At 39.1% G+C, this 13,985-nt stretch overlaps 1 protein-coding gene across 50 annotated transcripts in view; it reads right to left on the bottom strand.

Annotated features, from left to right (window-relative positions):
- LOC139964732 (uncharacterized) overlaps positions 1–13,985 on the bottom strand; it is a 390,976-nt gene that overhangs the window by 7,237 nt on the left and 369,754 nt on the right. For all 50 annotated transcript variants that reach the window (XM_071966600.1, XM_071966625.1, XM_071966626.1 and 47 more), the window contains 21 exons: positions 13,186–13,488; positions 12,150–12,437; positions 11,151–11,441; positions 10,582–10,869; positions 10,116–10,278; positions 9,433–9,633; positions 8,795–8,936; positions 8,173–8,372; positions 7,663–7,815; positions 6,909–7,041; positions 6,281–6,389; positions 5,549–5,839; positions 5,036–5,099; positions 4,694–4,836; positions 3,892–4,107; positions 3,263–3,398; positions 2,568–2,746; positions 2,011–2,035; positions 1,341–1,687; positions 618–756; positions 117–295 (listed from right to left, as the gene is read on the bottom strand). In XM_071966600.1, coding sequence (XP_071822701.1) covers positions 117–295; positions 618–756; positions 1,341–1,687; positions 2,011–2,035; positions 2,568–2,746; positions 3,263–3,398; positions 3,892–4,107; positions 4,694–4,836; positions 5,036–5,099; positions 5,549–5,839; positions 6,281–6,389; positions 6,909–7,041; positions 7,663–7,815; positions 8,173–8,372; positions 8,795–8,936; positions 9,433–9,633; positions 10,116–10,278; positions 10,582–10,869; positions 11,151–11,441; positions 12,150–12,437; positions 13,186–13,488 — 3,990 coding nt within the window. The remainder of the gene's footprint in view (positions 1–116; positions 296–617; positions 757–1,340; positions 1,688–2,010; positions 2,036–2,567; positions 2,747–3,262; positions 3,399–3,891; positions 4,108–4,693; positions 4,837–5,035; positions 5,100–5,548; positions 5,840–6,280; positions 6,390–6,908; positions 7,042–7,662; positions 7,816–8,172; positions 8,373–8,794; positions 8,937–9,432; positions 9,634–10,115; positions 10,279–10,581; positions 10,870–11,150; positions 11,442–12,149; positions 12,438–13,185; positions 13,489–13,985) is intronic.

Genomic DNA, 13,985 nt, shown 5'->3' with positions numbered 1-13,985 from the left:
TGCAAAAATAAATTCATTTATATCACAGTAACCGAAATCAAGATGGCCAAATCTGTTGGATGAAAATGCGGAACAAGCATTATTGCAAAAATCTCAGAGGAAGATTGGTGACTTACGATCGACCACTATAAGATCCGCTGCAACTGACGCTTTGCCAGCAACAGATTTTGCCATGACCTGGTATCTTCCAGCATCAGTTGGAGCTATACCAGATATGACTAAGGTCTCTACACCACCGGGCGCCCGCTCCACAGAAATACGATCTTCATCCTCTATCTGTACACCATCTTTCATCCTAAGGGAGGAGGAACAGAATATTAAACGTCAGATGAATTCAAATTTATAGAAGGTCATTTCTCGTAGGCTCAACTAAAGTTTGTTTCATATGAGATTTCTAAACCCTTAGTTAGCAAAAGTAATTTGAAGAAAAATAGCCGTGACTATTGATGGACACTAGGAAGATGGTTAGTTGTGAAGATGAACGGGTTGTGCAGAAGGTTTTTTAGAGATCTCGTTTTAAATTCAATCTTGACTTACAAAATAATGAACAATTATCATCATTATAACATTTATCATCCAGTAACTGAATAGTTCATATGTATGGTCTTTGTTCTTACCATGTAACCTCTGGTGTTGGGTGACCTGAAACTCGGATTTCAATTCTAGCAACACGGCCCTCTCTGACTCTCATTCTTCGCAGGCCTTTCGGGAACGACGGTCTAATGTAGTTGTAGGTCTCATCATCTTCACTCAAGCCTGTGTATGATTAAAATATAATTATGTAATTGATTATAATTGATCTAAAGTGATTAAAATATAATTGTATGAGAGAACATGATCAGACATTAAATTAAAGCAGTCTGTTTATTAGTTAGGTGGTGATAAATTTCTTGAAGTTTTTCAATATGAAACTGTACATCCATTTGTTTGACCCAGTCAGCGATTAAAGTTTCATGGCCCATACTGAAGCAAGAATTATTATGAGTGATTGGCAAAAACGTCTGGGCGAGGAAGTATTGAGAATAGAATCAAATTCATTCAAAAATAAATAGTAATTAGCATTGATCTTATTCTGTTGATTAATTGGTAGGGTTGATAAAATTGTTGACCAAATGTAAAAAAAATGTTTTTTATTATTTGGAGTAGAAACCTACAAACACAAGTTAACAGCAGCAAAACTCGGGTGAAGCTGACTCGGGTTTTACTGATGACTCTTGAAACTAATGAAACTTAATGAAACTAATGAAACTTAATGAAACTAATGAAACTTAATGCAACTAATGAAACTTCATGAAACTAAATGAAACTTCATGAAACTAATGAAACTTAATGAAACTTACTTTCAACGATCACCAACTCGGCAATGGTTGTTCCTTCTCCTTCTGTATTTTTGGCAACACACGCATATGTTCCAGTGTCGGCCATCGTAGCTCTTGATATTTCCAACGTACAAATGCCCTGCCGGTACGAGATGTGGCAGCGACTGCTCGCAGTAAGAGGTGCACCATTCTTGGTCCAGCTAACCTCAGATTTGGGGTGTCCCTGGACGGCACAGCTCATCTTGGCCGTGCTATCCACTTCAAAGGTCTTGCGAGACAGTGGTAGACTGAAGAAAGGTGCAACCTGGCGTTGCTTTGGAGGCTCATATGAGTCCACCCTTCTAATCTTGGGGGCTACTTCGACATCTCTGTAAGGTTCAAAACATTAGAGCAGTCAATGATTATGCAATAGTTAAAAGATTAAAGTAAGTTTTGCAGGCTCTCCTGGAACACTCTCCTTCCCTCCCTTGCCCCCCTCGAACACTCTCCTTCCCCCTCCCCCCTCGAACACTCTCCTTCCTTCCCTCCCTCCCGCCCCCTCCCCAATGGAAAGGTTCTTACATTTGAAGCTCCAGGTGCAATATTTAGAAGCGCTATTCTTAATTGTTTGAATATTATTTGTCACAATGGAATGGCTAATTATGGGAAAGGTAAAGTGATGAATTATAAAAGATAAAATGGTTGTACTCACTCTACATCGCTGTGTGCTCCAGCAGCTACAAAACAAAAACAAAATTATTTGTCACTTTCTGCATACTTCATATACATCGTTAAAGAAAGTAGATAGTAAAAGTGAAACAGTGATTTCTTGGAATATACTAGAATGCCAAGTTGGATATTTATACCTGACCTGACAATTGCCCTGAAGGTGCAAACTGCAGATTTCCAAGGTAATTGCCCGAAACCTTTATATTTTACGGAACCTTTCAAAGTCAATTAAATCATAAAATCATCATTCTAACATCATCATAGGGCATTGTAGCCCTCGGCAGATTTCATAGACATTACCAAAGGGCAAAAAATAAGAGAAAGATCTCCTCTTGTACACATAACAATTGTGATAGTGTGAATATGTATGGTGCAAGGATTGTTTAACACAAGCACTACTTTTAATATCGGACAAAAACAGGAGAAGACTGTTGCATATTTCTGGACAATGACAAACAAACAAGGAAAAGCTTTCCTATTTAAAGTTGTCCATTTCATAATATCCTGATGATGTTAAAAACACAATGGAGAGCAACTCACTTTTGACTTTGACACCACTGTCGCAAGCTATTCTTCCAACCAGGTTGGAGGCTTGACATGTGTAAGTGCCTGCGTCCTCCAAGAACGCTTCCTGTATCACCAGGGTGTAGGTCTCATTATCATCTCCATATTCAAAGGAGTAATGCTGGCCATCCTGGACTTCTTTATGATCTTTAAACCTGTTAAAAATATAGGTTATTAATTTTGTCTTTTGTCAGTGGTGAGCGGAGGATTTCAAAGGTGGTGGGGGGGGGGGGGGGGAAGGAGCCCAAAATAACCCACAACTGATTAAGATAAGTGCTAAACTCCTGTGGTAGGGCCACAGGTGAATAGAACATTTCATAAGTTGGAGGTGGGGGGTTGTGGTCCTTATACATGTCAATGGTCCTTATTCTTATCTCATTATAGTATCTCATTCTGTTTTATGTTTCATATCTTCTATCATTTTCAAAAATTTCAATCTAGAAAAGAGAACAATTTATTTGTTTATATGCCGCCTCAAGTGAAGATGAGGGTTTTGGGAATTGTTCAGAGAAAGGAGGGTGGAGAGGGAATGGGTGAGGGAAGGTGGGTGGAAGGGGAGGGGTAGGTGTTGCTTACAATGATAACAATCAGAATTGCTACAAAGCAATACAAGGAAGACACACTAGAAATATAAACACAGAATATTAGAGTAACATGAACATGTGACTCACCATCTAATTTCTGGTTCTGGAATGCCAGTAATCTTACAGTCCAGCCTGGCAGCACTGCCTTCAACAATCAACATGTCACGTAGAACCTGTGTGAATCTTGGTCGGCTGTAGTTGGAATATTTGTCCATGTATTTATCTAAAAAGAAAGTGAAAAAATAAAGTCAAGTATATGAAAGAGAATTAATACTTGGTGTTATAGCCATCTTTGGCAATACAGGTTTCAACCAGTATTAAAGGTAGACTCCTTCATGACAGTGATCACAATGGAACACAAAAAGTTCCCCTTTATTTGGGTAAGAGTATACTTCTAAATACCTTAAAATGGTGAAAATTTCAGTAAACCTTACTGTATTTAACTACACGACATAGCAGAAGTTTAGCATACTAAACCTGTGACAACTTTCCACAAGTGCTTTGTTTTTATTATAGTTCCAAAACAGTTTTATTCAAAGACATACTAATGAATACTATTCTACACAGATGTGACAATACTATAAGTGCAAAAGTAAGACTAAAATTGACCAATTTTCTAGCATATTTGGAACAATACCCAAGTACTTTTCTAGATTACGAACGCTATTACTCTTAACACACTCTTGGCCCTCGAAAGTTGAAAACCAGCCACCTACCATCGACGTCAACCTTACAACGGGTGGCGACGGTTCCAAATTGGTTTGAGACTTCTGCCTCATAGATACCAGAGTCAGTTATTTGGGTCTCTTCAATCTCTAGGGTGTAGACTCCCTCCTCATCCTCCTCTAGCAAGTGAAGATGAGAGCCTTCCTTGACGACTTCCTCGTTCCTCATCCATTTCACTTTGGTATCCACATGTGGTGGTAGGAGAACTGACCAAACCAAAACGTGAAAGATTACAAACTTGACCAAGAATATTGAGGACATTTCATCAAAACCACAACTGGGGTGAGAAACCCCTATAAAGTCCCCCTCCCCACCAACCATCAATCCTTATACAAAAAAGACAAGGACTATATATTACACTGTTCTTTGAAAATTTGAAACTGTTTGATAATGGGGAGGTTTTTGCATGTTGTTAAGGCCAGTAGTAGAGACTACTTCTTCACCTGACCTTTCAAAAGTCCAGCAGATGACTGTGTCTTAAATTTCCTTTCATATTTATAAACTGAAGGATTATTATTAACAAAATAAAACTTGAGTTTCTATAAAAAACAAAACAAACCCTTGATATGTGAAGTGATATGTTTTATCCATCCTACATTACCTCCTGAAAATTTCACAAGCTAGTTTCAAAACAAAGAGATTCACTCGACAGATATGTGTTAACTAGATGACCTGAAGTATTAAAATCCATGTAGTATGTCCAATATCCGTCACAATAAAGAAGCTAAGATACTTATTTCACATTATTTTCCTGGCAAAGTGTGAAGACATATATTTGGAAATTATGGATACCTTGGAAGGTCAATGGGAGGATGAAGCCTAGTCCACACTGTTGGTCCTCCAGTTCAGAGACTAGACGAGGTGCTTTCTCGCTGACCCCAATAAGGGCAGCTCGACCAGCTCTCAGCTTCCTACCTCTCTCTCCTAGAGGAATTCTAGAAATGGAAGAAGCTAAATCATCAAATAAAATTCCTGGTGAGTTAGTTGTTACAGTTATGTGAAATTTTACAACACCATTAATTTTGTAATGTAAGTTACACAGTCTCATTTAATCATGAAACTGGTGTCTGCCCCCCCCTCCCACCACCCTCTCCCTTAAAATAAGCCAAAAAAATAGTGAGAATAAATCCTTACCGCTGCCTCTTGAGATCAAGAGTTCTTCTCTCTCCTCGCTGGGCCAGTTCTTCTTCTCCAAGCACTATAGAACATAAATCAATTGAAAAATAATACACAAATAGTAAAAAATGGCCCAAAAATAAGAAATAAAAACCCTGAATTTTAAATATTTCATGTTGATAACTAAATGTGAACTTTTCTCAAACTCAAAATTTCATATTACTGGAATACAAAACAAAAACTGAAAAGTTACCCTAATGTCAAATATGATATTAGCTGAGTCTAATCAACTCTGTTGGGGTAAGATTTAACCTATTATACAACCCTTCAAGTGGCTGCACAATTATTGGGAGGGCCGGTGGTACTACATAACCTAATGTCACTGTCTGTAAAAACCATTCGCAGCTGACCAAACTTGTAGTTCTGGTCTCATTGAAACATTCCTAACACTTTAGCATCTTTCGTTTCATAGATCTGCTTATGCAGAGCATGCAGCAAATCAAACTTGTATGTAACTTTAATTTAATTTACATTCAATTTCCAGATCAGCCGATGAGGTAGCGTGTCCATAGGAGTTGGTAGCTCGACAGATGTACTGTCCGACGTCATCGATGTCTACGTTATTCACAACCAGAGTGAACGTTCCATCTTCGTAGAGCATCTTGTACTTGACTCCGATGACCAGGAGTTCTTGGTCTTTGTACCATTCGATGAGAGGTTCCGTCATGGCCGTAACTTCACACTCAAAGCGAGCGGCGTTACCCTCTATAGCGATCACATCTTCCAGACGTCGTGTTATCTTAGGAGCCGCATCTCGGGAATCTGTATAATTTGAAAAAAAAAATTGTGCTTTTGTAGTCAATTTTTAAAGAACAAACTGGAAAATATAGTTGATAATACATATCTATGCCCAACCATTTCAATAAGTTTTATTTATTTTCAAAACACAGGTTTTCATAAAGCATACAATTTGCTTTCGGTTGATGTGGAAGGTGACCAAGAATCCCATAAACAAATAACACAAGAATATGCTATTATCACTTTAGGATTGCATAAGAGTACATGTGTCTTCTAGTTTCACAACTGGAAATGCCAAAGTTGTGACTTCTAGGAGACTAGTACCCTTATTCAAATGTATCATCACCTTCCTAGCAGAAAGTCCTGCCTAACAAAGCAAAATGCTCAATTTTCTTTACTGAGAAAGATGTCTCAAACTTTGAAATGATACCTGAAGAAAGTTTTTCTGACAAACGATTAGCTTACCCATGAAGAGAATTCTCTGGTAGAGCTGAGAGCCTCGATAAACTTGATGAAGTTCACGAAGAGCGCCACCATGGGCCACTCTACCGATAGAGACCACTGTATGACCGCTCTGCAAGAAATGAAATTGAATCTCCAACATTTTACTTATGTAGACATTTTAGTAGACTTGAGCAACACATCAATTGATCAACTATTATTAAATGATTTTTCTGAAATTTTAGATCATTTTCTATGTTTGCCAGAGTTTGGCACATGGTGAAATAAGTCAATTGAGGGTCTGAACCTTGAAGAACACAAGTAGCGAGCCTTATGGGGTGGGGGTGGGGGTGGGGAAGTGTGTGCTCGGGGGACTATGGAGGCTTATTCCCCAAATTCACCTTCAAATTCCAAACTCTTTATATATCCATCCTTGCACAATGGAGATGATTTGGCTTGTAACCACTCAAGGCTCGCAAATGAAGAATGTAAAAGAAAATACTGATTTTGGCATCTGGTGACCAGTTTTTATTATCTGGCATATTTGGAACACAAAAAATAAGAATGTAATGATAAGACATGGACTGAGAACCCTATAAGATATTTGACAATTTTGTGAGGTATTTTAACACAATGATGTTAAATACTGTACCACATATTTATACTGCTTCCAGTATTTAGCGAGTCTGGTGCTCTCCAGTCTACGGGCGTGTCTCCTGGCTTCTTCATCCGTGATCATCTGTAGCCAGGGATGATCCAAAGCTTGCTGGATTGTCATACGGTCGCTAAGTAGGTGAAACAAAAGGTATATTAGTTAGTTATCAGAATCGCTAGGGGGATCGAGGGTGGTGATATTCTTGGGAAATTGGCAGACCGCCCCAAAGAGGTGGTTGAAATCCATTAATGGTGTAAAGCAGCATGATAACACTCTTGAGCAGGTCAGGATTAAACTATGAAGCATTCTGTTTGTATTTTCTGCCTATGAAGCAGATAACAACGAAACTAAAATAAAAGTTGAAAGATAAGTTGAAAGTTGAAAGTGATGACTTGACTTCTCACACAACTTTACAACAGTAATAACCTGTCACACTCACACACCTGGCAGTGGGTACAACTCCAACAGTTGCTTCCTAAAGTACACCAAATCTACACATCCTCTGGTGGACATCCTATACGGTGCAGCCCCCTCCCCCCCCCCACTGTTTACACACCTGGTTGAACAGAGGCACTTTAAATTACATGCCTTGCTCAAGGACGCAACCTAATGATCCGACCCAGACTCAAACCTGCAATCCATAGAACCATTGTCTGAATCATTTAAGGACAATCCTCTCTCTCAATATCACCATAAATTATTAAATCACAGAAATATGACCAATAAGGCCATAATGTCTCTATGCACTTACTCTTTTTCGACCACTAAGATCTTCTCAATCCAATCAAGAGCCTCATCTGAGATGTCATTGAATGCCTCTTCTTCAAAGTCCCACTCACCCTTGGCAACATTCTTTAATGTCTCTTGGTCATTGTCTCCCATGAATGGTGAAAAACCACTCAACCTGGACAAAATAACAAACAAAAAATAAGAATGTAACACGCAAATATGATGGTAACATAAGGATACAAAAAACAAAAAAGGCGACAAATCCACGGTGGAATGTGTTTGAGAAGGTTGAATCCCTCTCTTTCTCCTTACACAAAGAATACAAACAGAATAATTGTATTTTTGTTTACTTTACATGATGGCTGCCGAAAGTTTTGCAGGTGCTAAAGAGAGGGATACGCTCTTCTACATCCCAATTCATTCGTACTTGTCTCTTAATAACCTCCTTGACCAAACAAAATGGATCTGATATGCCGCCACTAGTTCTACCCCATCGGCTAACAATATTTCCAAACAGTAACATTCAACTTACATGATATATGCCAGGACACCTAATGACCAAACATCAGTAGGTAAGCCCACAGGCTCATAATTGACAACTTCGGGTGCCACAAACTCTGGAGTTCCAAACATCACTTTGATGGGTTCATCCGGGTCAATTTCACGAGAGAGGCCAAAGTCAATCAGTTTCAGATCGTCAGATGTACGGTCTCTGAGCATGACATTCTCAGGCTGGGATGTTAGAAAGAATAACAAAAATTTAAAATCTTAATTTTTTCTTAAATTAATAATTCATCAACAGTTTCCATATCACAGGGCTGCAATAAGCATTATGAAAGTGTCACATGTGAAATAAAAATGCAGTCAACAGAAGCTTTAAGTGTAACATCAAAACTTAGAGGAAAATGAAGCATTTCATTATTTGAAGTACTGACACAGTTTGGGAGAAACCATTCAAATTCAAATATGTATCCCCAAGATTTTCTTTGTTTTGCTACTTTAAAGAGAGTTCTGGGGGATTTGTTTTATGGAATGTTCACTAAACCAACATGAAACTACAGGCATATGAGTAGAACTGGAACATGAAGGGGAGAGTTGGGAGGGGAAGGGGGAGAGAGGGGGTAGGGGGTAAGAGATCAACAGTTTTTACATACCTTCATATCAAGATGAACGATATGTTTCTCGTGCATGTGCTTCATGCCTTCACAGACCTGTCTCATGTACTCAACAATTTCTGGCTCGGTAAGGATGTGATTTTCATCGACAATACGATCAAAGAGTTCACCTCCGGTCAAACTTTAATGATAAGGAAATAAAGGATAGTTAAATTTATAAATATTTATATATAGTTGTTATTTATAATTGTTAAATTTATAGTTGTTCAAAGAGAAATATGGAACCGAAAACCTACCTAACAGTAAAAAGTTTGAAAAATTAAACTACATAATTTGTTGAACCAAACATTTGCAGTCATTTTTCACCAAATTAGTACTTTGCAAAAACATTGCAATATGGAAGTTAAAGTTCAATTTTTAGAGGTAATGTATGTTTTTACTAAATTAGGGTTGGAATAAAATTCCAGTACGCAAATATGCTAAGAATTGGCACATATACTACGAAGGTGCTCTTATTTTTGGATGAGCGACATCGTTTCTCCAGGTTTCAAACATTTGTTGTAAAACTAATGAAACAAGTTAACAATACACTAAGTACTACAAGATATTTCAAACACAACCAACAACTTTCTAACAAACAAACAAACACAACCAAGTAAATAAATAGATAAACTAACAATTCTATGATCATGATCATTTCATCTTCTGTCTCAAAGACTTCATGAAGTTGAAGTATTCTTCGGTGATGAAGTTTCTTCATGACATCAATTTCTCGTTTGATCAGTTCTTTCTCTGCCGGGGTGCATTTGATGAACTTAGCCGCCCAAGTCTTCTTGGTGGCTTTTTCTGTGGCTCTGTACACCACACCGTATGAACCCCTATAAATGATAAAACAATGTGATAGTAAAAAGTGTCTGAGTAATGAAAGGTGGTAACTTTTAAGAAGCCCAGAACCATGGGTTTGGTGATCCACCCCCCAGGGAGAAGTACTGTAACTACAGAGGTCATACCACTAACTTGTCAGGTTCCAGGATCATAGCTCCCTCCCCATGCTCCCTAATACTGTGACCCAACATGTAGAGTGTCCACCCCTCCCATAACCTTTACCTCACTCTCTGTTCCCCTCTTCAAGGGAAATCTCACAAACAGCACAGGATATGTTATATTTCAAGACATACAGTGCGACTTTTGAGAAAACCTTACACATGTAATTTCGTATTACTATTGAGAAATGTACTTTAGGAATCTCTATGTACAGTACTTCAGTTTTTTCTCATCTTAAAAGAAGAAGAAGAAATCACAAACAATCATAAAATAGTGAAAAATTGATCTAAATTACCAATAACTCTAGTAATATTACCTTCCAATCTCTTCATGAATGTCATAGTAATCGTACACTGAGCCAAATCGATCACCAGGCTTGAATCTAGTTATGTCCACTAGTCTTGGCACCTGTGAGTCATAGTGTCTCATTCTGGCTTCCAAATCTTCAAATTCTGGCCTTTCCTCCTCAACTGGAGCAGCTACAAAAGATAGAGATAACCTTGTTAGCTATCTTCAATTTAATTTAATTATTATGACAAGAACACTAACTCTAGTTGATGATTGACATAAGTCAACACAATTCTGGAACTATGTCTAACAAGGATAATGAGGGGGAAGGGGGTAGGGGGGGGACAGGGGTGTCATGCATAAGATGGGTGTCATCCATAAGTACTAAACTTATTGCTTACTGAATAAACTTTTCTTTAAAACGTTACAACTTTGTGAGCTTATCGATTCTCTTCTTGATTGAATGGTGTCATCATTGAAACATTTACACTTACCCTTAGTCAGACCTCGGATGGTATCAGTAGTGGGAGCACTTGTACCATATGCACTTAGTGCTGCTACGCGGAACTGGTACTGGGTGTCTGGCTTAAGTCCTGTTAGTTCTGCCCAAGTGTTGGGAGTGGTCAACGCTCTGACCCAGGGTCCTGAGACACCTTCACGTTTTTCGACTACATAAGAGGTGACAGCGCTGCCACCGTCTGTTGCAGGAGGTAACCATGACAGTTTCACGGTGTCGCTGGTGGTATCAAGTATCTCAACGTTACGTGGATGCTCAGGTGGACCTGTATTGGACAAGAAGAGGAAAGGTCACATTAGAGGGAAGAGGTACAAGTATTTCTCTACATAGACTGAAATGCATGGGTGGGGGGGGGAGGTGTGATTAAATTTGTAGCAGTTAAAACATGTCTGCATGCACTCAATCCATTTTTTTAATAAAACATTATGACGTCACTTGATATACAATATGTTGGAATATTTCAAATCTTTATGTATGTATCAAAAGAGTAAATTTGAGAAAAATTTCCAATTTCACCATGAGCTGGTTTATGATTTTTTAACTTACCTAAGACCAACACGCTGATATCTGCACTTTCGAGACCGTACTCATTTTCAGCAATGACACTGTACCGCCCAGCGTCTCCTGGGGTGATCTGTGACACAGTTAATGTACTGTCACGGTCAATGGTCTTGACATCAAAGCGTCCGCCAGGCATGATGGGTTGTCCATCACGTTCCCATCTTATGGTCGGTTTGGGAGATCCCGATGCACCGATTCGCAATTTCAGAGTTTCTCCTGGCATGAGGGTTATCGGGGCAGCTCTGAGGTGTGATGGGAAGTTGACAGTTGGGCGAACTGGAAAAGAACAGACAAAAAAACACATCAAACTTAGCAAATAAATGGTGTAACACGCAAATGTCTCAAACGTGCATCTTCTAAGAAATAAAAAGACTACTTCCAGCTTTGCTGGTTTGCATTGAATTTACAAAAAATCCTGACTTTTCTGGTAAATATTGTCAAGTGAGAAAAAGAGTGAAGGTTGTTTAAGAAAATTGTACTTACCTTGGGAAAGATAACTAATGTGCTACACTGTTACAAAATTTTACTATCAGTAGCATGGACAAAATTGATAAAAATCACCTCAGAAAACTACGGAATGTGAATCTAAAATGTGGCCACTTACAATTGCTGTCTTGTAGCTATAAATTATAAAATAAATATAAAATATAACACTACTTTTGAAAATGCTTCAAGCAACTAATTTAAATCAAATCCCCATAAAATAACCAAATTCTGGCAATGCCTCTCACACTCCATTCCTCCCTACACCCCCTCTCACACCCCTCACCAATAGCAATCATTCAAGCATGAGATGAGCAGCCACCTACTGTGAACTCTAAGATCTGACTTGGCGTAGTCGATACCGAAGGCATTCACAGCTTCAGCGGTGTAGTCTCCTGCGTCTTCCTCTGAGACTGCCCCTCCTACACCCCCTCCTACACCCCCCTCCCACACCCCTCACCAATGACAATCAATTAAAGCATGAGATGAGCAGCCACCTACCGTGAACTCTAAGATCTGACTTGGCGTAGTCGGTACCGGAGGCATTCACAGCTTCAGCGGTATAGTCTCCAGCGTCTTCCTCTGAGATTTCGTTGATTGTCAGTTTGTAGATGCCGCCATCTTGGGCATCCATACGATACTTGGGTCCTGTCTGCAGCTGGCGGCCGTCGTGGAACCATTTCACCTCTGGGGGCGGTACGCCACTGATTTCACATTGAAGAGTAGCAGATGATCCTTCTGCAGCAGAAACTGTGCTTGGTTTCTTCAGGAAGAATGGTTTACCTTTTCCTAAAAGGAAGCAAAATTGATGAAAAAGATTCCAATTTTAATATAGAAAAATGGTCCAAGTAAGAGCCTCTGTTAGTAACAGAGGCTATTTACCTCCTTCAATACAGGGTGGTTTTCATCACACAATACAAACGATGTGCTTATTGTCACGTAGTCACCTTCAGTTTGCAAAATCTCAATGAAGCTATTTTGAAAAAATAGTCTTGAAAATTTAATTTAAAAAATCTAACCTAAGAAACATCCAAAGGCTAAAAAAAATCTATAAACTAAAAAATGTAAGAAAAAGGCAATTTAGTTTAAAAATCTAATTTAAAAATTTGTACAACCACAGCGATTGTCATGCAGATAATACTTTCCAGTACTAACAAGTAAACATTTTTTATTTACAAAGGAAAATATGTCAGTGGCTAATTCTCGCACCTGTGTCTGTTCCTACTCTGTCCTTTTGCATGAGTCTGAAAGCCATCTGAAATGCAGGTGTGTGCTTGTGTGACCTCAAATAGCTCCCTGGCATCGTGTATATTGTAAGGGATTATGTTTTCTCAACCAGCAAATTGCATTCATTTTTTATACCAACCAAGATGTTTTATTGATACACTATAAGGATGAGTGGGTTAAATGACACTTCACGGTATTTAATCATGTTCAATTAGTATCAAGAAAGTATCCTTAGTTTTCCGAAATGAGGGGCCTTGAAAATGTTTACACTCCCAAGGCTTGATTTAAGTTCTGGTATTCTATTCCTTACCTCCTACACCGGCCATATCTACTGCTTCTGAGAGGCGACTGGGCATGCTCCTACCGAGCTCGTTCTGGGCCATGACCCGGAATTCATACTCTCTGACCTCTGAGAGGTCCGGGACTGTACACTTGGTACCCTTGATAGGTTCGGGGAAGACTCTTCTCCAGCTCTTACGGTTGGTCTCCTTCATCTCCAGGATGTATCCAGAGACGGGGCTTCCTCCATCTGAGTCTGGCTTAGACCAGGTCAGTTCAATGGAGTTAGGGTGCAGACCAGTGATCATAGGCTTTGAAGGAGGCGATGGTACATCTGTAAACAAAAGGCAATTAATTTAATTAGACAGTGATGAGCTTTAGCAGGGAATCAAGTCCCTAGTCCATGAGAATTATGGCCAAAAGAGATTGCATTACAAAGAAACTGCAAGACATTCTTTGATAATTAGGTAAACTAAGGAATATAATACTTTACAACAGAGCATCCTTTCAAAGGAAATAAGGAGGGGCTACATTTGTTTTGGGGGCCTACTTTTAATTATGGGAGAGTGCTAATTGATATGTTTGTTGTTAAGATCACAAACCAATGGCTCAGTATCATTATCTGTTCTTCTATTTAGGCTTCTTGATCAACACCTTAGATGAAAAGGAGAGAGGGGCAGGCCTGACAAGAACAGGATCAACAGCTGCAGCCCAGGGTCAATACGGGTACAGGGGGGGGCCAAGGAAATTCTCAGTTTGTAATATACTTGAAAAATGAAGACTCCAAAAAGGGGTCCGGTGACATAATTTTCACAGGGGCCCAAGCTGGTC

The sequence above is a fragment of the Apostichopus japonicus genome, chromosome 23, assembly GCF_037975245.1.
Source record: "Apostichopus japonicus isolate 1M-3 chromosome 23, ASM3797524v1, whole genome shotgun sequence".
NCBI classification, from domain to species: Eukaryota; Metazoa; Echinodermata; class Holothuroidea; order Aspidochirotida; family Stichopodidae; genus Apostichopus; species Apostichopus japonicus.
Note: the sequence above shows the minus strand (reverse complement) of the source record. Positions and strands in the feature narration are given on the sequence as shown.